At 47.1% G+C, this 21,525-nt stretch overlaps 1 protein-coding gene across 1 annotated transcript; it reads right to left on the reverse strand.

Moving 5' to 3' along the window:
- Positions 1-808: 808 nt before the first annotated feature.
- Positions 809-16,377, reverse strand: Itpa (inosine triphosphatase). Its single transcript, XM_070006880.1, has 8 exons — positions 16,288-16,377; positions 12,196-12,253; positions 12,033-12,097; positions 11,464-11,537; positions 8,785-8,816; positions 5,806-5,921; positions 2,379-2,455; positions 809-1,297 (listed from the first exon to the last, which is right to left on the reverse strand). The coding sequence occupies exons 1-8, from the start codon at positions 16,351-16,353 to the stop codon at positions 1,159-1,161; spliced, it is 627 nt and encodes a 208-aa protein (XP_069862981.1). The 5' UTR covers positions 16,354-16,377; the 3' UTR covers positions 809-1,158.
- Between the last annotated feature and the right edge of the window lie 5,148 nt (positions 16,378-21,525).

Consider the following 21,525-nt stretch of genomic DNA (forward strand, 5'->3'; position numbering starts at 1 on the left):
GTACAAAAGCATAAAGTAAAAGTGACCGATGTTCCACATGTCCACCCCGCAATCCAGCAAAAGCCAGCAGAGGTATCAACTAATTGAGGGGGTGGAGGAGGCAGCACAAATCTGGCACAGAGAGAGGCAAGTCTGTGACTCATGATCCATGACTTTAATAACAAGAAGGCAGGCATCGGTGGCTCATGCCTGGAATCCTAGTTATGCCGGAGGCTGAGATCGGAGGGTCTGGACAGACAAATCTTTGGGACTCCAATTAACCAGCAGAAAGCCAGATATGTGGGTTCCAGTGGTAGAGCACCAGCTGTGAGCAAAAAAAGCTGAGCAAGGGCTGGGAAGGTGGCTCAATGGTAGAGTGCTTGCCTTTCATGTATGAGGCCCTGGGTTCGATTCCTCAGCACCACATAAGCAGAAAAAAAACAGAAGTGGCGCTGTGGCTCGAGTGGTAGAGCACTAGCCTTAAGCTGAAGAGCTGAGGAACAGCGTCCAGGCCCAGAGTTCAGGCCCCATGACCGACCAAAAAAAAAAAAAAAGCTGAGCAAGAGGCCTCAAGTTCAAGCTCCAAAACTTACACTTACACACACACACACACACACACACACACACACACACACACACACACACACACACACACACACACACACACACACACACACACGAGGATGAGAAAAAAGCAAAAATGGAGAAGATGTAACACTAGCTAGCAATGGCAGATTAATACCCTTGGCAACAGCATTGCCCTTCTGCCACCCCCGCCCATAAGGCTTCCTGTACCTGCCAAAGGGGACTCAGACCTCAGACATCAGCCTGGAGCAGGGCTCAAAGCAAATTATATTTTGGAAACAAATGCCTTTCACCTTTCCATTTACTGCATTTTCAAAACATCAAAGGATGTCTATAAGGTTCTTACCCACACATTCAATCCTGCCAAGGTTGCTTTTAAACACCTAAGGTCCTGTCGGGATCTCAGGCCCAGAGGCTACAGGAGCAATCACTGAATTCCTGGGGCAAGAGTCAGGCTTCAACTTGCCCAGAGCTTCTCAAAGCAGAGCCAGCTGCTCTTCCATTCTGGAATGGTGAGGCTGCCCAACACAGCTAGCAAAGGGCACTCCTGCTGGACATCCTTAGAAGGGTGCCTCTGTATGGGGAGGTTTCTGGCTAGCTTGCTCCAGATCCTGGGCCCAAGTGACCACCTTTAGGTCCAGGAGTCACACTGCCAAAGTATTCCTGTAGCTCCAGCAGGGCCCGAAATCGATGGGAGATGGTATTCTTCTCAGCCTTGGGCATTTCTGCATACCTAAGGAGGTAAAGTAGCAGTTCAGAGGACAGAGAAACCAGATCCCAGAAGGACATAACCGGAAACTCACCCCTGGAACCCCAAACTCAAGGAGCCCTGAGGAAGCAGGCAGGGGATCCCCAGGTACCTATAGACTGTTCAATTTAACTGGATAATTTTAAGTTCCTATGTAGGTAAAAGCCCTTATTAATAATCATGAAAGGATATTAAAATTTGCTCTAGTGTGTCCAAAAGCCGTTAAAGGACGCTGGAGACAGGGATGAGCTGCATATTTGATCAGCTTTGTCATCTGTTGACAAGAAGCAGTGGACCTGACAAAGCAAATACAGCACTGGGGGTGGGGAGGCCTGGCGACTGCCAGCAGCCCATCTTCTGTGAGAAAACTCCAGTGAGGTGAGAAGCCACACCCGCCTCTGGGCTCTAGACCTTTGCTATCCAATATAGTAGCCACTAGCCACAAGTAGAAGAAACTCAGTCCCTCTGACTACATTGCAAGCACTCCACTGGGTTATATGTGCCTAATGGCCATGCAACCACAGTGCAGACACTTGTCAGCCAAGAGCATTCTTAGACAATGCTGCTTTACTATGTCTTCCTTCAGCCTTGTGTAGCTATTATTGAGGCCTCTGGCCATACACCCTGGGGCCTCCAGCCTGGAAAGCCCAAATCTAATAAGAACAAATATGTATCACATACACAAAGGTAGGAAACTTGGAGAACATGCAGCACCATGGGGTTTCACGATTCCAAGAGACTGCAAGTCAGAACATTTTCCCCAATCCAAATAAGGGCATGCAAGAATCCTGCGAAACTCTCAGGTTTAAATCTCTTGGTAGGCCAAGGCCAGAGAAGGAAGCACTGGTCACACAGCTGCTCTGGTGTGAGTGCAAAGCCCAGGACACCTGATCAACCCTGGTGTGTGTGGCCTGGGCCACCTGGATTCCTTGAGTCCATACCCGCAGAGCTGCTTTGAGCTGGAATGGCACTCTCCAGAGCCTGCCCCACCCATACCCGCGTGCCTGCACCTGTACAGGGTGCCCACCCAAGCCCACACCCCAGGGAGGGAATTAGAGCTCCTTACGTTTGCTCATATCCATCAGGCTGAAAGCATGGGTCCCAGCCAAAGTCCCGGCACCCTCGGGGCACAACAATTCGTCCCTGCCACAGGAAACAGGACAGGTATGACTGGAGATGCACTCAGAGGACAGTTTGAATTTGGCTATTTGGGAATTTGATTAAATACTCAACTGCAGTTCAAAGGGACCATGTTTGATAATACCTACATAAAATACAGAGCGAAGGCACAGGAACTACTGTGAATCTGACGGGTCCACCAACACCTCTGGGCCCACTCTCCCTCTTTAGTTTGAAAAATTGGGAGAAAACATGTGTTCCTAATAGGAAGTTAAGGACTCTGAATTCTGAGGATAGCCTCTATGTGTATAGCATTTTCTTTGTTAGTCCTGGGGCTTTGAACTCTGGGCCTGGGCGCTGTCCCTCAGCTCTTCAGCTCAAGGCTAGCACTCTACCACTTGAGCCACAGCACCACTTCCAGTTTTCTGGTGGTTTACTGGAGATAAGTTTCACAGTCTTTCCTGCCTGGACTGGCTTTGAACCACAATCCCCAGATCTCAGCCTCCTGAGTAGCTAGGATTACAGGCATGAGCCACTGGCGCCCAGTGCACATAACACTTTCAAAAATACCAGGGAAATAGCTGGGAAAATAACTAAGTGATAGAGCACTTGTCTAGCACATGCAAGGTCTTGGGTTCAAAACCCCATACCACCAACAAACAATAAATAATTAGGATAGCATGCAAAAAAATCCAGGTTTCAATCACCAGAATGCCAGGATGGGGATTTTCACCTAATTACCAAGTCATCCAAGTCATGCAGAACCAAAGGAAAAGTCTCCTGTTAGTAGGGAGCTGTGTGACCACAGTCAATTACAGGACCACTCAGTGTCACTAAAGTGACAAGTTTTCTGAGTACCTACACTGCGCCTGCAGTGGCCTTAGCACTGGAATCACAAGACAGCCTTCCCTGCTGGTGCATGTCAAATAAGGAGTATATGAACTATTACCAAATGCAAAGTGCCTTACAACAGCCCAACCAGGTGTGGAACACCAGAACAGAAATCAGTCTTTACTGTCTTTTTTTTTTTTTTTTTTTTTTTGGTCGTGGGGGCTAAACTCTAGGTCTGGGCACTGTCCCTCAGCTCTTTAGCTCAAGGCTAGCGCCCTACCACTTGAGCCACAGCGCTACTTCCGGGTTTTTCTGCTTATGTGGTGCTGAGGAATCGAACCCAGGGCCTCAGGCATGCAAGGCAAGCGCTCTACCACTGAGCCACCTTTCCAGCCCAATAACTAACTTTTTTTTTTTTTTTTTTTTGGGTCCAGTCATGGGGCCTGAACTCTGGGCCTGGGCGATGTCCCTCAGCTCTTCAGCTCAACGCTAGCGCTCTACCATTTGAGCCACAGCGCCACTTCCGGCTTTTTTCTTATGTGGTGCTGAGGAATCAAACCCAGGGCCTCAGGCATGCAAGGCTAGCGCTCTACCACTGAGCCACCTTCCCAGCCCAATAACTAACTTTTTTAAGAGAGAGAATGTTCCATGTGTCACTGGGACAAGGGTCCTGGAATGGAGTGGAGCTTGGCATCTCTCGCTAAAAGGACAAGCTGGCTAATGTGTTCCTATGGACAAGGTGCATCCAGCCTGTCAATGAGAATGAGTACTGGTGAAAACAGAACAAGATGAATGAATAAGGCCACCTCAGGGAAAATCAGGACTGGCAAGTAACAAAGCCCATAAGGCAGACAAAATTGAAAACAGGGAATGGCAGGGACTACAGTGATGCAGGCTGACAACGGATCAGTTGCTCTTCAGTCCCTGCAGGCAGTGAGGCCTGTGGCTAAGTGGAAGTTTCTGGAAAAGCAACAGCAACCACTGCTCATTTTTAATAATTTAACCAAGCAGTGACCCAGCAACCTGTTTCTGGGTGCTTATCCTAAAGAACTAAAAACAGGATGTTGAGATGGCTGTATTCCCATGTCACCCAGCATTATTCATAATAGCCCAGAGGTAGAAACAACCTAAAGGTTAATGACAGATAAATCCATAGAGAGAATATGGACTATTCACACAACAAAATACTCTTTGGCCTTAAATGTGATTGGGATCTATTACACAGCAGTGTAAATATGCTTAACACTGATGTATTGTACTTTTAAAAGTTGTATTTCAAGCCAGGCGCCAGTAGCTCACGCGTGTAATCCTAGCTACTGAGGAAGTTGAGATCTGAGGATTACGGTTCAAAGCCAGCCCAGGCAGGAAAGTCCAGGAGACTCTTATCTCCAATAAACCACCAGAAAACTGGAAGTAGCGCTGTGGCTCAAGAGGTAGAGCGCTAGCCTTGAGCTGAAGAGCTGAAGGACAGCACACATGCCCAGAGTTCAAGCCCCATGACTGGCAAACAAAAAAAAAGAGAAGAAGTTGTATTTCATGTTATGTTATTTTACTACCATAAAAATAACCAGGCATAGTAAAATGAAGTATCTGTGGACAGTCCCAGGGTACATCTAGATTTTAACCTGGCAGAGGGATTTGGCAGTTAAATGCCCTGTCACAAAGAGACAAACAGAAGGATGAGGGTGCTGAGCACCTAGAAGGGAGAACTGGACCAAGAGAAAAGCAGCTATATTTAGGGTTCTGATAGGTTAGTGTGGAGGTGTTGAATAGCAACCAAAGAAGGAATGAACTCAAGTGACAGATAAAAACTCTAGGCTGGAGCCGGGCGCTGGTGGCTCACGCCTGTAATCCTAGCTACTCAGGAGGCTGAGATCTGAGGATCGCGGTTCAAAGCCAGCCCGGGCAGGAAAGACCGTGAGACTCCTATCTCCAATAAATCACCAGAAAACCGGAAGTGGCACTGTAGCTCAAGTGGTAGAGCGCTCGCCTTGAGCTGAAGAGCTGAGGGACAGTGCCCAGGCCCAGAGTTCAAGACCCACGACCGACAAAAAAAAAAAACAAAAAAAAAACAACTCTAGGCTGGGAAGGTAGTTCAGTGGTCGAGTCGTTGCTTAACATAGGCAAAGCCTTGGGTTCTCTCTCCAGCATCAACAGAGAAGACTAAAAATCTGTGGAAAGGTGGAGGACAGCTGAGAGAAGCCGCACCCTGGCAGGTGGATAAGGAGATTTTGGAGCAACATCTGACCAACAGATGTAGCTCTCAGGCAATTACCTGAAGTTTGAACATTCTCTTCTTACTGGGACCCTGAGTGGACAGAACTGGGCATATCATACCTCAGAAGCTGACCTAGCGGCCTCAGGGATCAACTAAGTTTAGGGATCGACAAGGCTTTTAACTGTGGTGCCCAGGAATGCCACCCAGCAAGGCCCTGATAATTGTCCCTGGAGTGCCCTTTTGGCATTGTCCTACAGATCTTCGGCATTAGGACACTATGCCACCTGGTGCAACAAAGGAGAACTGCATTCTAGTGGGTACTCACGGAGGTCCGGCCCCTGAACAAACGCACAGGCTCACTTGGGTCCCCGGTGCTCAGAGCGAAGGTGCAGAGTGCATAGGCTGATTTGTCCTCAAAGCCAGCAAGAAGCTGGTGGAGACCTGTGCACAAGTACAGCAAAGTCTCAGTATCTCCATGCTGCTCAGTCCCATCCTTCCCTCTCCCCCTCCAAAAAGGCAAAAGGCCCTTCATGAGAGAGCTGAGATCAGGGCCTGCTTGAAATTCAAAACTGGTTATCTGCTAGCTGGCATAATAAGGTTTTGTAAAACAACAACAATAATGTGTGAGTCGGGCACTGGTGACTCACACCTATAATCCTAGATACTCAGGAGGCCGAGATCTGAGGATTACGGTTCAAAGCCAGCTCGGGAAGGAAAGTCCATGAGACTCTTGTAAGTCTCTCAGAAAACCAGAGATATCTTTCTATTTATTGATGTGTTCTCTAATTTCTTTCAAAAGTTTGAGTGAGGGATGGGAGGGTGGCTCAGTGGTAGAGTGCTTGCCTTACATACATGCGACCCTGGGTTCAATTCCTCAGCACCACATAAGCAAAAAGCAAAAAGCCAGAAGTGGTGCTGTGGCTCAAGTGGTAGAGCACTCGCCTTGAGCTGGAGAGCAGCACCCAGGCCCAGAGTTCAGGCCCCACCACAGGACCCCCCCCAAAAAAAGTCTGAATCTGAAATCTCATAAAGCATTTGATAATAACTCTAAGTCACAGAGTGAAGTAAGTAGGTCATGGGAACATAAAAAGAATCTAGTGGGGAATCAGGCGTTGCTAGCTCACACGTGTAATCCTCGCTACTCAGGAGGCTGAGATCTGAGGAATGCAGTTCAAAGCCAGCCTAGGCAGGAAAGTCCATGAGACTCTTTTCTCCAATAAACCAACAGAAAACCATAAGTGGTGCTGTGGCTCAAGTGGTAGAGCACTAGCCTTAAGCTGAAGAGCTGAGGGACAGTGCCCAGACCCAGAGTTCAAGCCCCATGACTGACCAAAAAAAAAAAAAAAAGTGTGAATCAATGCAATGTGGACCTTGTTGGTTCCCAACTATAAGGCAGCATTTTTGCTACAAATAAGAAATCCCATCCTCAAATAATTACATAATATTGAGAAATTAGTTGAGGGTACTACTCAGTGGTAGAGTGTATATTTAGCATGCTTAAGGCTCTAGGTTCAGTCTGAAGCACTAAACACACATACACAGACATTTTACACTTACAAATAATTTTACATACACATAATTTTGATAGCAAAAACTTTCAACTTTCACAGATACAGACTGAAGAACCAAACAGACATGTTTAGGATTTGCTTTTGTTTTGTTTTGATCATGGAGCTTGAACTCTGGGCCTGGATGCTGTCCCTGAGCTCTTCAGCTCAAGGCTAGCACTCTACCACTTGAGCCACAGCGCCACTTCCAGATTTCTGGTGGTTTACTGGAGATAAGAGTTTCAGGGACTTTCCTTCCTGGGCTGGCTTTGAACCACACTCCTCAGATCTCAGCTTCCTGAGTAGCTAGGATTACAGGGGTGAGCCACCAGTGCCCGGCCTGCTCACTTTTTTCTATGCAACCAAGGCAGGTTAGATTTGACATGCAAGCCTCCTGCCTGAGCCTCCCCAAGGCTGGCTTGCATGGCTGGTACTCAATCATCTGAGGCAGCTTAATTTTTTGCTGGTTATTTTGGAGACAGGCTCTCATAGACCTTTCTGCTTTGGACTGTAACAGTCTGGATCCCAGCCTCTTCAGTAGCTAGTATTATAGGTGTGCGCCACCAGTGGCTAGCTTTTTTTTTTTTGGTTGGTTGTGGGGCTTGAACTCAGGTCCTGGGAACTGTCCTTGAGCCTCTTTGTGCTCAAGGCTAGTGTTCTACCACTTTGAGCCACAGCACTACTTCCAGTTTCCTGGTGGTTAATTGGAGATAAGAGTCTCATAGACTTTCCTGCCTGGGCTGGCTTTGAATCCCAATCCTCAGATCTCAGCCTCCTGAGTAGCTAGGATTACAGGTGTAACCCACCAGAGCCCAGCCATGGCTAGCTTTTTAAATGACAAAAATGACACATATTTATGGCTATTATTCTCTTCTACTACTGTGCATGTTTGGGGCTGGATTTCAGAGCCTCATGCATGCTAGGTAATAAGTGTTCTACAACTGAGCTACCGCCCAACCCTTGGCTTTTTGAGACAAAGTATGGCTATGTAGTGAATGCTGGGTTTGAACTCACTGTTGTAGGCCTCAAACTCCTGCCTGCTGAGTGCTTGGGTTACAGGAGAATGCCACCACTCCTACTTATAAAGCACCTAAAAAGGGAACACTGGCATAACCATGTAGGTGGTAGGGTATAAACTATCTAGATCTGAGAAGGAGTGTCCCCCACAACACTCCCTGCAGATCAGGCAAGGCCCTGGCTGACGCAGGGCCCACAGGTGTCACTAGGGTCAAGTCTCTCTCTCTCTCTCTCTCTTTTTTTTTTGCTGGTTCTGGGTTTTGTATGTTGGGCCTGGGTGCTGTCCTTAAACACCTTTTGCTCAAAGCTAGCACTCTACCATTTGAGAGACAGCTGGAAGTGTCCAGCTGTAATTAATTTTCTGTGAATGATTGGAGATAAAGTCTCATGGACTTTCCTGCCTAGGCTGGCTTTGAACCTCAATCCCCAGGTCTCAAGTCTCCTGATTAGCTAGTATTAGAGGTGTGAGCCATCAGTGATCAGCAGGTCAAATCCCTCTTGAGAGCCACAATTAGCAATTCACAGCTTCACCACCCATCCCTCACCTTCTCCCTATCTCAGTGCTCTCTGAAATACAAGGAAAGGTGAGCTCCAGGTTTCAGACAGGGAAGGTAAAGGGAAGCCCAATGGTTGAGGATGGAGCCAGGACTTTTAATTGCTGGTAGACCTTTCTGTTTTTAAAACTACCTCCAAGATTCTCAGTTCCAAAAGATCCAAGGGAAAAATAACAGGGAAAATACCTTCAGGCTTTAACTTCTCCAGAAACCATTTTCTGCAAAAGAAATAAAGAATAGTCAGATACCAGGAGCAGATGAATCTTTCTATCACCTTCTCTGGATTATAATCCAGAAAATCAGAGCTACAGGACAGCCAAAATAAAGAGCAGTAATCTAAGGGAGGGGATATATTTAGCTCAGTGTTAGAACTCCTGAACATAGCATGCTTGAGGCCATGGATTCTGTCTGCAATAATAGACAGATAGACAGACAGAGACACATAGACAGAAAGATATGTAGGCAAATAGGCAATAAGCCCTAAGTAAATAAAAGCCTCAACCTCACTGGTAACTAGGAAAAGACAACTTAAAAGTGTATGTGGAGCTGGGAAGGTGGCTCAGCGGTAGAGTGCTTGCCTTGCATGCATGAGGCCCTGGGTTCGTAGAGTGCTTGCCTTGCATGCATGAGGCCCTGGATTCGATTCCTCAGCACCACATAAGCAGAAAAAGCCGGAAATGACGCTATAGCTCCAGTGGTAAAGCGCTAACCTTGAGCTAAAGAGCTGAGGGACAGCACCCAGACCCAGAGTTCAGGCCCCATGACTGGCAAAAAAAAAAACCGGCATGTGGAGCTGGGCGGTGGTGGCTCACACCTGTAATCATAGCTATTCAGGAGGCTGAGATTTGAGGATCATAGTTCAAAGCCAGTTCCAGCAGGAATGTCTGAGAAAACTGGAAGTGGCACTGTGGCTCAAGAGGTAGAGTGCTGGCCTTCAGCTGAAGAGCTCAGGGGCAGCGTCCAGACTCAGAGTTCAAGGACAGACTAAAAAAAAAAAGGGGGGGAGGTAGGAGTCACGGGGCGGGCGGGAGGGGGGAGGGGAGAGGAGGAGTTGGGGAGCTGTGGAGGAAAGGGATGGTAGAGGAAAAACAAAGGAGAGGGTAACAATGCTCGATAAGAAATGGACTCATTACCTTGCTCATGTAACTGTAACCCCTCTGTACAGTATCTTTACAATTAAAAAAAATATATTAAAAAAAGAAAAAAAAACTGCATGTGGTAAAATTTCCCATGCCCCAAACTATAAGTACTAAAAGGTCATGATAGTAGGGGAGGATAGTGATGAAGATGGCTGGTTAGGATGTAGAGCAATATATATACTGTAGATGTAAGTATATACAGGTGCAATTGCTTTGGCAAACAAACTGGTCATTTTACGTTAGTTTCTTTTTCTGTGCTGGTCTTAGGGCTTGAACTTAGGCCCTGAGTGCTACCCCTGAGCTTCTTTTGCTCAAGGCTAGCACTCTACCACTTGAGCCACAGCTCCACTTCCAGTTTTTGTTTTTGCTTTTTGCTGGGGACAGGAGGAGATAAGAGTCTCACGGACTTTTCTATCCAGGGTGGCTTCAAACCAAGATCCTCCAGAACTTGGCCTCCTGAGTAGCTAGGTTTACAGGTGTGGGCCACCAGTGCCTAGCTCTATAGGGTCTCACTATGTAATACAAGCTTTGAATTTGCCATCCTCCTGCCTCAACTTCTCAAATTTTGAAATTAACAGGAGCGCATCACCATGCCTAACTCACATCCAAAAGCTAGATATGTGCACTCAAAACATAGCAGGAACACTTCTGTACCATGTCCACAACAGGGATGTTTTCAAATTGTACCCTAGAAATACACAAACCTAAGAGGGCCCGGGCACTGGGCAGTTTTAAGGAAATCAGTTTGCAGATCTCAACTTTCTTATTTCCTCTTTTGTGAAACTGATCTGCTTGGTTATGTACCTCTGAAATGAGCAGTTTTCCCTTTCCCAACCCCACTTACATAATCACATTCTCACACTTCACAAAAGAAAGGCACACCTCTTCAGTATCCCTAATCTGTCCTTAGGACAATTGCAGTATTAATGCTGATGCCAAGATAGTGAATGATCCAAAATATCAGGTAACAATCATTTCTGTTTTGCTGAGTTTTGTTTGTTTTTGTTTTTTGTTTTTTGGGGTTTTTTTTGGTCGGTCGTGGGGTTTGAACTCTGAGCCTGAGTGCTGTCCTTCAGCTCTTCAGCTCAAGGCTAGCGCTCTACCACTTGAGCTACAGCACCACTTCCAGTTTTCTGGTAGTTTATTGGAGAGAAGAGTTTCACGGACTTTCTTGCCCGGGCTGGCTTTGAACCGCAATCCTCAGATCTCCTGAGTAGCTAGGATTACAGGCGTGAGACACCGGCGCCCAGATGTTTTTGTTTTTTGTTTTTGCCAGTCCTGGAGCTTGAAATCAGGGCCTGGACACTGTCCCTGAGCTTCTTTTGCTCAAGATTAACAACTCTACCTCTTAAGCCACTTAAGTACTGAGGACTTGAACCCAGGGATTCATGCATGCTAGGCAAGCACTCTACCATTAAGTCACATTCTCGGCCCTGGGTTTTTTCTTTTGTTGGTCATGGGGCTTGAACACAGGGTCTGGCAGCTGTTCCTGAGCTTTTTCATTCAAGGCAAGTACTCTACTACTTTGAGCCACTGCACCACTTCCATTTTTCTGGTGGTTAATTAGAATTAAGAGTCCCCCAGACTTTCCTGCCTGAGATGGCTTTGAACTGCGATCCTCAGATCTCAGCCTCCTGAGTAGTTAGGATTATAGGCTAAGCTGATGATACCCGGCTGTTTTGCTGGTTTTATGGCTAGGACCCTGCAAGAAGCTGGGAGCACTTACATGTATGGGCCGGGAAGTCCCCCAAGGGCATTGAAGCACAGACAGGTATCCTCCACCAATACTGGCCCCTGTACCTGCAGCACAAGGACATGCAATGCTGAAACCTGCAATCAAGAAATACTTTCCCAAAAGCCACCCAGTCTAGGGCCAAGCCCACAGCTAGCTGAGGTCAGCAGACAGAGGCCCATCACGAGTGATAGCACCAGCCCTCTTCATCTTCCTAATAACAGCCGGGAACACTAAAACACTGGAAGGTACAAAGCTTGCTCCAGACAAAGGAACTGCTGGGATTCACATACAGGAAGTTTAACAATTCATAACATGCTCCTCAGTTCTCCAAAGATGTATGCCTTCAGGGATGGATGTGTGTGGGGAGAATGTAGGGCTGGAAGGTATGTACCTGAGAAGCAGAAGGGTGTGGGTTGGAACAGGAAGGCACTGTTTCAAAGCCAGTTTTAACTGGTGCCAACAGAATTGTGCTTGGGCAGGTCTTTGAATTGCTACTATTCTGTTTGTTCCCAGGAGGCACATGCCCCAGGATTGAATGTGGACAAGCAAAGGATAAGTACCTGGCGAGCTGCCTCCTGACATTTCTGTATGGAAATTTCATCTGGCTCTCCCTGGTACTCTGGCACTTATCAGGAAAACAGACACATACATACACAGTCAGGTCACGGGGAAGACAGAGAAATCGAACCATCTTTTAAAAATAAAGCAAAAACAGAAACATACGGTCAATTTTCTGTGCCACCAAGGTGCATGGAAATGTATCACCTAGAATCTGAATGACCTGTTCCAAAATAAAAGAACATTATCATCATTGGAGAATTCCCTATTACCATGTCAGCTGTCATCCAACTTTGTTATCGGCTAACTCTCCCACTGATCCCCTAAAGCTTACCAAATTGGGTCCATGAGCCTTTGAGTCCCACCGCAGCAAACTGATACGCCATTTGCCTACTCCTCTAATTTCAGGTCTCTGCTTTATGACTATCCCTTTCCCCAAATTCAGAACACTTCTCACTGCTCTTAAGACACCCTAACTATCTTCCTATCAAGGATCATCCAGAGTTCTAGGTAACTGGATGGGAAGAATCATTCTTCCAATTAAAATTTATCATTCTTTCCATTGTAAATGTACTCAACAAACAAAAATAATCTTCTCAGCAGTGAATTTTTTTTTTTTTTGAGACAGGATATCTTGCATATGTGGAGCTCAGGCTGATCTGGAACTCAAGATCCTTCAGCTTTATCCTCTCAAGCCAGTGACTTCTTTCCCCCTTGGCCAGTCCTGGAGCTTGAACTCTGGGCCTTGGCGCTGTCCCTGAGCTTTTTTGCTCAAGGCTAGCACTCTACCACTTGAGCCACAGCACCATTTCTGACTTTTTGTGTGATTAATTGGAGAATCTCACAGACTTTACTGCCTGAGATGACTTCTGTGATCCTCAGATCTCAGCCTCCTGCATAGCTAGGCTTACAGGCATGAGCTGGCCCCTGGCTCCTATTACTTTTCAAACTATTAAAAATGCTGGGCACTGGTGGCCATGCTTGTAATCCTAGTACTCAGAAGGCTGAGATCTGAGGATCAGGGTTTGAAGCCAGTACAGGCAAGAAAGTCCATGAGACTCTTTACTTCCAATTAACCACCAGAAAACTGGAAGTAGAGCTGTAGCTCAAAGTGGTAGGGTGCTAGTCTTGAGTACAAAAATTCTGGGACAGCACCAAGGTCCTGAGTTCAAGCCCCATGACCCCCTTTCCCTCCAAAAAAAAGAGAAAAAAAATTAAAAATGACAGATGTTATCTACCCCATTGTATTTGTTGTCTCTATCTCAAAATAATATTTACACAAAGAAAAATGCTTACAAACCTCATTATTTTAAAATTAAAGAAAACTTTATTGAACTGACTCCTTTAACGCATTAATAAAGAATATATAATTATAAACATTCTATTTTCCAAGACAGGGTCTCATTAACTTTGCCTAGGCTAGTCTCAAATTCAAGTTTTCCTGCCCCAGTCTCACAAATTCTGGGGTGATAAATTTGCTCTGTCATACACAGCAAAGATGTTGAGAATTAGCCTTCAGTTAGTCTATTTCCCCTGTTATTCTTTATGCCTTTATTTATTTTTTTTTGGGGGGGGGTCCAGTTGTGGGGCCTGAACTCTGGGCCTGGGCACTGTCCCTCAGCTCTTCAGCTCAAGGCCACTTCCGGCTTTTTTCTTTTTGCTTATGTGGTGCTGAGGAATCGAACCCAGGGCCTCAGGCATGCAAGGCAAGCACTCTACCACTGAGCCACCTTCCCAGCCCTATGCCTTTATGTATTATAAATTATTTTCACAGAGGCAGGAAGATGAAGAGTTCAAGGGTAGCACAGGTTATATAGCAAACCACTATCTCAAAATGAAAATAAAGAAATACTTCCTGACAAAGAGTCCATAATAGGGGTTCATCACCTTGCCAATGGACTATGAAGACATGAAAAAAATCTCCCCTAGGATGTACTGGGGATGTATATAAGTGGTAAAACACTTGTCTAGCATGCTTGAGGCCCTGGGTTCAACCCTTAGCCCCAAAAGGGAGAGAAGCAGACCTCCCTGTTTAGGCAAAGTTCAAGTCATCTCCAAGGAGCTTCTCCTGGTACTCAGCCCCTTCTTTTCTTTTCTTTTCTGGGCCCTTGTACTAGGTAGGCAAGTGTTCTACTTAGTAGTGAGCCACACTTACCACCTCAGCCCTTTTTCTGGGTGGGGGTCGTACTAGGGATTGAACTCAGGATCTCATATTTGCTAGGCAAGCACTTATCACTTGAGCCGTGTTTCTTTGTTTATCTTTGAGACAAGGTTTCACTATATATCCCAGGTTAATTTTGAATTTGCTAAGAGGCTGGGCCTGGCCTCAAACTCATTATCCTACTGCCAGAGATATCTCAGTGCTGGGATCACAGGCACATGCTACTACAGCTCCTTCTTCAAATGTAGAAAAGCCATGTTCTCAGCCAGAGATTTGGGTTCTGATGTCCACCAATCTACATGGACTTCATTCAGGATGGTACTGCCATCTGCTTGACTGATCTGGCCTCAAGCTTTCAAACCTTTCCATCAGCTGCACCCTAGCTCCTGAGAATACCACCACCCTTGTCCTCTAGAGAAGTGCCAGCATTCTCCTATGTTTCACTTGGGAGTCCTGCTCCATGCCAGAAAGAAACACTATATAGAGAGAACATGAATTTGAACAGGTTTTGTTGCATTTCCCCACTTAGCCTATTAGCACTGGACTATACCTTTTTATTTAATTTTTACTCGGGGCCTTTGGCTTACTAGTAGGCATTCTATCAAGTGAGCCACATTACTAACCTCTATACTTTTTGTTTTGTTTTTGGTTCCTAGGGCTTAAACTCATGACTTGGGCACTATACCAGAGCTTTCCCTTCCCCTTACTTCCTCCCGCCCCCCATGCCCCAGGCTAGTGCACTAGCATTTGAACCACAGTTCGGGCATTTTAAGTGGCTAATTGGAGATAAAGAGTCTCAAGGTCTTTCCTACCTAGGCTGACTTTGAACTGTGATCCTCAGATCTCAGCCTCAGCCTCAGCCCCAGCGCTCAGCTCCTTATACTCTTTTTGACCAATATTTCTATCCTTGTTTCATAAATCTAAACTGGAAGTGTGACTCAGCTGTAGAGTGCATGCTTAGCAAGTGTGAAGCTGGGTTGGACCCTAGTACAACTAGTTAACAACTGATTAGACAGATTTACTTCTTAGACATGGTGTGTAGATCAGAACGCCAAGCACCTCTGAGTTAGGTTCATGCTTCCCACCAAAAAATAAAAATAAAATATGAGGGCTGGGAATTTGGCTTAGTGGTAAAAGTGCTTGCCTAGCATGCATGAAATCCTGGGTTCAATTCCTCAGTACCACACAAACAGAAAAGATTGGAGGTGGCACTGTAGCTCAAGTGTAGAGCACTAGCATTGAGCACAGAGAGGCTCAGAAACAGAGCCCAGGTCCCTAACTTCAAGCCCCAGCACCGGCAAAAAAAGAAAAGAAAAGAAAAATACAAATTCGGGCTGGGAAGGTGGCTCAGTGGTAGAGCACTTGCCTTGCATGCATGAGGCCCTGGGTTCGATTCCTCAGCACCACATAAGCAAAAAGAAAAAAAGCCGGAAGTGGTGCTGTGGCTCAAGTGGTAGAGTGCTAGCCTTGAGCTGAAGAGCTGAGGGGCAGCGCCCAGGCCCAGAGTTCAGGCCCCACGACCGGACCCCCCCCCAAAAAAAAAAATACAAATTCTCGTTAGGCCTTTTTTCCAAGGGCTCTGGTGCATGCAAAACGTTGTTAAAACTACGTTCTGTTAAAACTGTCAGCCACAGCCATTATGATGGGCGAAGAGACCGTACCACACACCAGAGAGATGTGGAAAGTGACTAACGGGATTTCTAGATCATGATGGGCCGTGGACCGCTCAATTTAGAGCAATCATTTCACGCTCTCCCGCCGCCATCATTTCGGGAAAAGCAGAGGTATCTGGATCCGAGACAGGTGTCGGAGCAGCCGGTTTGGGGTCGACCTCAGGAGGTGACCTTGCTGCAGGGGACCTTCCCCCAGCTCCCCGCCGCCGACCTCACGAGCTCACGTGCTCTGTGCCGGCTTCTGGAAATGCTCTCATCCCCACCTCGACCCACAGGGCGTCCCCACTTCGCCACTGTCCTTTCCCCGCACCCCGGCCTTTCCCGCCTATCCTTCCCGGCGGGGCCTCCGCGTGCTTCCCATGCCTGGAAACCCCACGCAGCCTATTCCCGCCTCCCGGCCGGCCCCCCGCTCCCTCCCGGCACCTCCTCCAGCTTCTTGGCGTTCCCTGTGACAAACACGATCTTTTTCCCGACCAAGGAGGCCGCCATGGTGAGCTTGATGACTCCCGGAGACCCCGGAAGCGCTCTGCAGCGAATAGCAAGGGACTTCCGGCTGGGGGCGGAAGCGGCCGGCTCGGTTTCCGGTGGCACTTGGGGTCGCTGGGCCAGGTTAAAGCGCTCGCAGCCTACGCGGCGGCAAGTCCTTGCCCCTCACCTGCGAGAGCGCTGTAGGAAATCCTCTTCCGGAAGGGCTGGAAGCCTTCGTGCTCCCCGGGAGCGCAGTGCCCCAGGACCCCGGCCCGCGTTGCCCTTTGTCGGCTCCAAGGGATGCTTGTGCTGTGGTGGGTGGGGATTTGAGTGGTTTGGGTTTTTTTTCTTTTTGCCGATCCTGGGGCTTGAACTCAGGGCCTGGGGGCTGTCCTGGAGCTCATTTTGCTCAAGGTTAGCGCTCTAGCGTGTGGCCCACCGCTCCTTTTCTGGTTTTTTTTTTTTTTTTTTTGGTGATCAATTGGAGATGAGTATCATGGATTTACCTGTCCAGACTGGCTTCGAGCCGCGATCCTCAGATCTCAACCTCTTGAGTATCTGGGATTACAGGCGGGAGCCTTCGGTGCCCTGCTGGGACTCTGGGGTTTTGGACCAGAAGAGGCCACAGGAGGGCCAGGCGCCAGTGGCTCACACCTGTAATCCTAGCTACTCAGAAGGCTGAGTTCTGAGGATCGCGGTTCAAAGCCAGCCCGGCAGGAGAGCCCATGAGACTTATCTCGGAAGTGGCGCAGTGGCTCAAGTGGTAGAGCAGGAACAGTGCCCAAGTCCAGAGTTCAAGCCCCACGACCAACCAAAGAGAAGAAGAAAGAAAAGAGTCTCCCGGCTTATGTCGCTCCGGACCTGAGGGGAAGCAAAGAACCCGAGAAGCCAGTTACTTGATGAGTTCCAGCCCTGTCTCCTGGGCTGGGTGCCTTCTTCAGGCATCTACAAGGCTGTCTTGTAGAATTGTGTTTCCTAGTTAAGGGATCCCAAATCTGTTTTTTAACCTGCTTTCACCTTCAGCCCCATTCCCTGCCGACCAACTGATACACTTACTTGACTGTGAACTTAAACTTGGCATAAGGTAAAAACAAACCATCTTTTACTTACCTCTGATACTTTGGAAATCAGTATTTCAAATCATTATCTAGGCTCTCCAGCCACTCAGATTTATCATTCCTTGTCATAGTCACCACTTTGGTCAGATCTTTGCATCATGAATGCAGCAAGGAGGACTTCAGTGCTCTTAGACTTGCTTCTAAACAGGCCTTGACCCTCTGGGCAGGCCTTTTTTTTTTTGCTCTTACTCAGCATTCTGTCTCCAGCTATCCTGAGGCAGTATCCTCCTCCTCCTCCTCCTCCCCCTTAGCTCAAGGCTAGCGCCCTACCACTTGTACTTGAGGCTTTTTGTTTGTTTGTTTTTTTGCTTATGTGGTGCTGAGGAATCAAACCCAGAGCCTCATGCATGCAAAGCAAGCACTATACCACTTGAAGCATTCCCCAGTCTCAGCAGTAGCACTTTATTGGCCATTTTCACACATAGACAAGAAAGGAAGGGCTGGGAAGGTGGCTCAGTGGTAGAGCGCTTGCCTTGCATGCTTGAGGCCCTGGGTTCGATTCCTCAGTACCACATAAGCAAAAAAAGAAAAAAGCCAGAAGTGGCACTATGACTCAAGTGGTAGAGCGCTAGCCTTGAGCTGAAGAGCTGAGGGACAGCACCCAGGCCCAGAGTTCAGGCCCCACGACCGGATCCCCCCCCCAAAAAAAAAAAGAAAGGAAGAGGTTTGTGTTCTTTATCAATTCCTCTAGTCATTCTGATAGCAAAGTATTAGAGCCACTGCTTTGGGTAGTGGTGATGATAAGAGTAGTAGTGGCTGGGATTGTGGCTTAGTGGTAGAGTGCATGTATGAAGCCCTGGGTTTTATTCCTCAGTACCAGACAAACAGAAAAAGGCAGAAGTGATGCTGTGGCTAGGTGGTAGAGTGCTAGCCTTGAGCAAAAGAAGTTCAGGGACAGTGCCAGGCCCTGAGTTCAAGCCCCAGGACTGGGAAAAAAAAAAAGTAGTGGAAAAGGAAGAGGAAAAGGAAACATTAAGAGAAGTTATGAACTCCCTGAATCTTACCTTTCCAGCTTAACTCAAAGAAGCTATGAGTCCTCATAAAATCACCATTGGATAGGTCACTAAAGGAGAAACTTGAAGACAGTTTCTTTCTTTCTTTCTTTCTTCCTTTTTTTTTTTTTTTTGGGTCCAGTCGTGGGGCCTGAACTCTGGGCCTGGGCGCTGTCCAGCTCTTCAGCTCAAGGCTAGCACTCTACCACTTGAGCCACAGTGCCACTTCCGCCTTTTCTTTTCTGCTTATGTGGTGCTGAGGAATCGAACCCAGGGCCTCATGCATGCAAGGCAAGCACTCTACCACTGAGCCACCTTCCCAGCCCCAGAGGACAGTTTCTTCCAATGAACAGTCATGCTCTTTGTATTGTAAAGGCACCTATTATTTTTAGCTCATTAAGCAAAGGTTTTGGAGAGCAGAGAACTTTGGATATTTCCTGAGGATAAGACTTGGGGTTTGGGGCTGAGAAGGTGGCTCAGTGGTAGAGCGTTTGCCTTGCATGCATGAGGCCCTGTGTTCGATTCCTCAGCACCACATAAGCAGAAAAAAAAAAAAAAGCCAGAAGTGGCACTGTGGCTCAAATGATAGAGTGCTAGCCTTGAGCTGAAGAGCTGAGGGACAGCGTCCAGGCCCAGAGTTCAGGCCCCATGACCGGACCCAAAAAACAAACAAAGACTTGGGGTTTTAAAAATTGGAAAAATTAGATGCAATGGATGTCTGTAATCCTGGCTACTCAGGAGGCTGAGAATTGGAGGATCATAGTTTGAAGCCAACCCAAGTAGAAGAATCTGAGACTCCTATCTCCAATTAACCAGCAAAAGGCCAGACTGGAGGCATGATTAATTGGTAGAGTGCCAGCCATGAGGCAAGTACAATGTGTTATTTCAAGTCCCAATACTGGCACCAAAAAAGAAAGGAAAGAAGAAAAAAAAATATAAAGAAGCCCGGCTGGGAATGTGGCTTAGTGGTAGAGTGCTTGCCTTGCATGCATGAAATCCTGGATTTGATTCCTCAGTACCACATACACAGAAAAAGCCAGAAGTGGTGCTGTGGCTCAAGTGGTAGAGTGCTACCCTTGAGCAAAAGAAGCTCAGGGACAATGCCCAGGCCCAGTGTTCAAGCCCCAGGACTGGCACAAAATAAAAAATAAGGGGGGCTGGGAAGTTGGCTCAGTGGTAGAGTGCTTGCCTTGCATGCCTGAGGCCCTGGTTTCGATTCCTCAGCACCACATAAGCAAAAAGAAAAAAGCCGGAAGTGGCGCTGTGGCTCAAGTGGTAGAGTGCTATCCTTGAGCTGAAGAGCTGAGGGACAGCACTCAGGCCCAGAGTTCAGGCCCCACGACTGGACCCAAAAATAAATAAAAAATAAGGAATCTGGGCACCGGTGGTTCATGCCTCTAATCATAGCTACTCAGGAGGCTGAGCTCTGAGGATTGTGGTTCGAAGTCAGCCTGGGCAAGAAAGACCATAAGACTCTGATCTCCAGTTAATCATAGAAAATAAAGCTGGAAGTGGTGCTGTGGCTTAAGAAAGGAAAAAAATGGGGTGTGCTATGGCTGTATTAGGCCCTGAATGTGATCCCCAGCACTAACACACACACACACACCCCAAAAATCAAGATTATCAGAGAATAGTAGAGCATTAAGCAAAATAATCAGACATTGATAGGTCTCTACATAAGATTACTGCTGATGGAGGCACTAGACAGTATAATCATAACTACTTGTAGGTTGAGATCCAAAAAGTAAATAAAACTCTTACTTCTAAACATCAAAGAGCTGGGCACTTGTGGCTCACTCCTGAGGAGGCTCAGATCTGAGAGTCAAGGTTCAAAGCTAGTCTGGGCAGGAAAGTCCATGAGACTTATCTCCAACTAACCACCAGAAAACCAGAAGTGGCACTATGGCTCAAGTGTAGAGCGCTCACCTTGAAGTGAAGAGCTTAGGTACAGTGCCCAGGCTCAGAGTTCAAGCCCCACAACTGACAAAAAACCCAACCAAACAAACAGAAGTAGAGGTGTAGAACAATTGGTAGAGTGCCATCCTTTTTTCTTTTTCTGCCAGTCCTGGGGCTTGAACTCAGGGCCTAGGCACTGTCCCTGAGCTTTTGTTCAAAGCTAGCGCTCTACTACTATAGCCACAGAGCGCCACTTCCAGCTTTTTCTGTTAATCAGGTACTGAGGAATCAGACTTAGGGCTTCATGCACGCTAAGACACTCTACCACTAAGCCACTCAGCCCCTGTGAGACTATTATCCCTAATAAACTACTCAGTAAAAGCTGGCTCAAGTGGTGGAGCACTAGCCTTGAGCACAAAGAGGCTCAGGGACAATGCCCAGTCCCTGAGTTCAGCCTCAGGACTTGAAAAACAAACAAAACAAAAAACGCCTTGGGTTCACATTGTGACTTTTTTTTTCTTTGTCTTGTTTCTCTGGTGTTGGGGTTCGAAAGTAGGCCCTTGCACATGCTAATGAAGTCTACGTATTTAGCCAGGATGTGTTTTTCTTTTTTGTTTGTCGGTTGTGGCTTGAACTCTGGGCTTGAACTCAGCTCTTCAGCTCAAGGCGAGCAATCAATTCCTTGAGCCACAGCACCACTTCTGGTTTTCTAGTGGTTTATTGGAGATAAAAGTCTCTTGGACTTTCCTGCCTGGGCTGGTTTTGAACCCTAGTCCTCAGATCTCAGATCTCAGCCTCCTGAGTAGCTAGGATTACAGGAGCCACCAGCACCCAGCGCCATGATGTGTTTACTGGGGCTTGGAATGTGGCTCAGTGGTAGAGTGCTCACCTAGCATGCATGAAGCCCTGGATTCAATTCCTCAGTACCACATATACAGATAAAGCCAGTGGCGCTGTGGCTCAAGTGGTAGAGTGGTAGCTTTGAGAAAAAGCAGCTCAGGGCCAGTGCCCAGGTCCTGAGTTTAAGCCCTCAATTGGCAAAAATAAATAAATACATAAAAATCCTAAAACAAGTTTACTGGTAAATTATTTGTTCCCACATTTTTATAGGTCCAAAAGAGAGAGAAATTTATATTTTCTATGGGTATACTGAGATAGAGTCTCAAAGACTTCTACCGGGACTGAAT

Source organism: Dipodomys merriami, unplaced genomic scaffold (genome assembly GCF_024711535.1).
Source record: "Dipodomys merriami isolate MVZ:Mamm:240054 unplaced genomic scaffold, mDipMer1.0.p SCAF_7, whole genome shotgun sequence".
NCBI lineage: Eukaryota > Metazoa > Chordata > Mammalia > Rodentia > Heteromyidae > Dipodomys > Dipodomys merriami.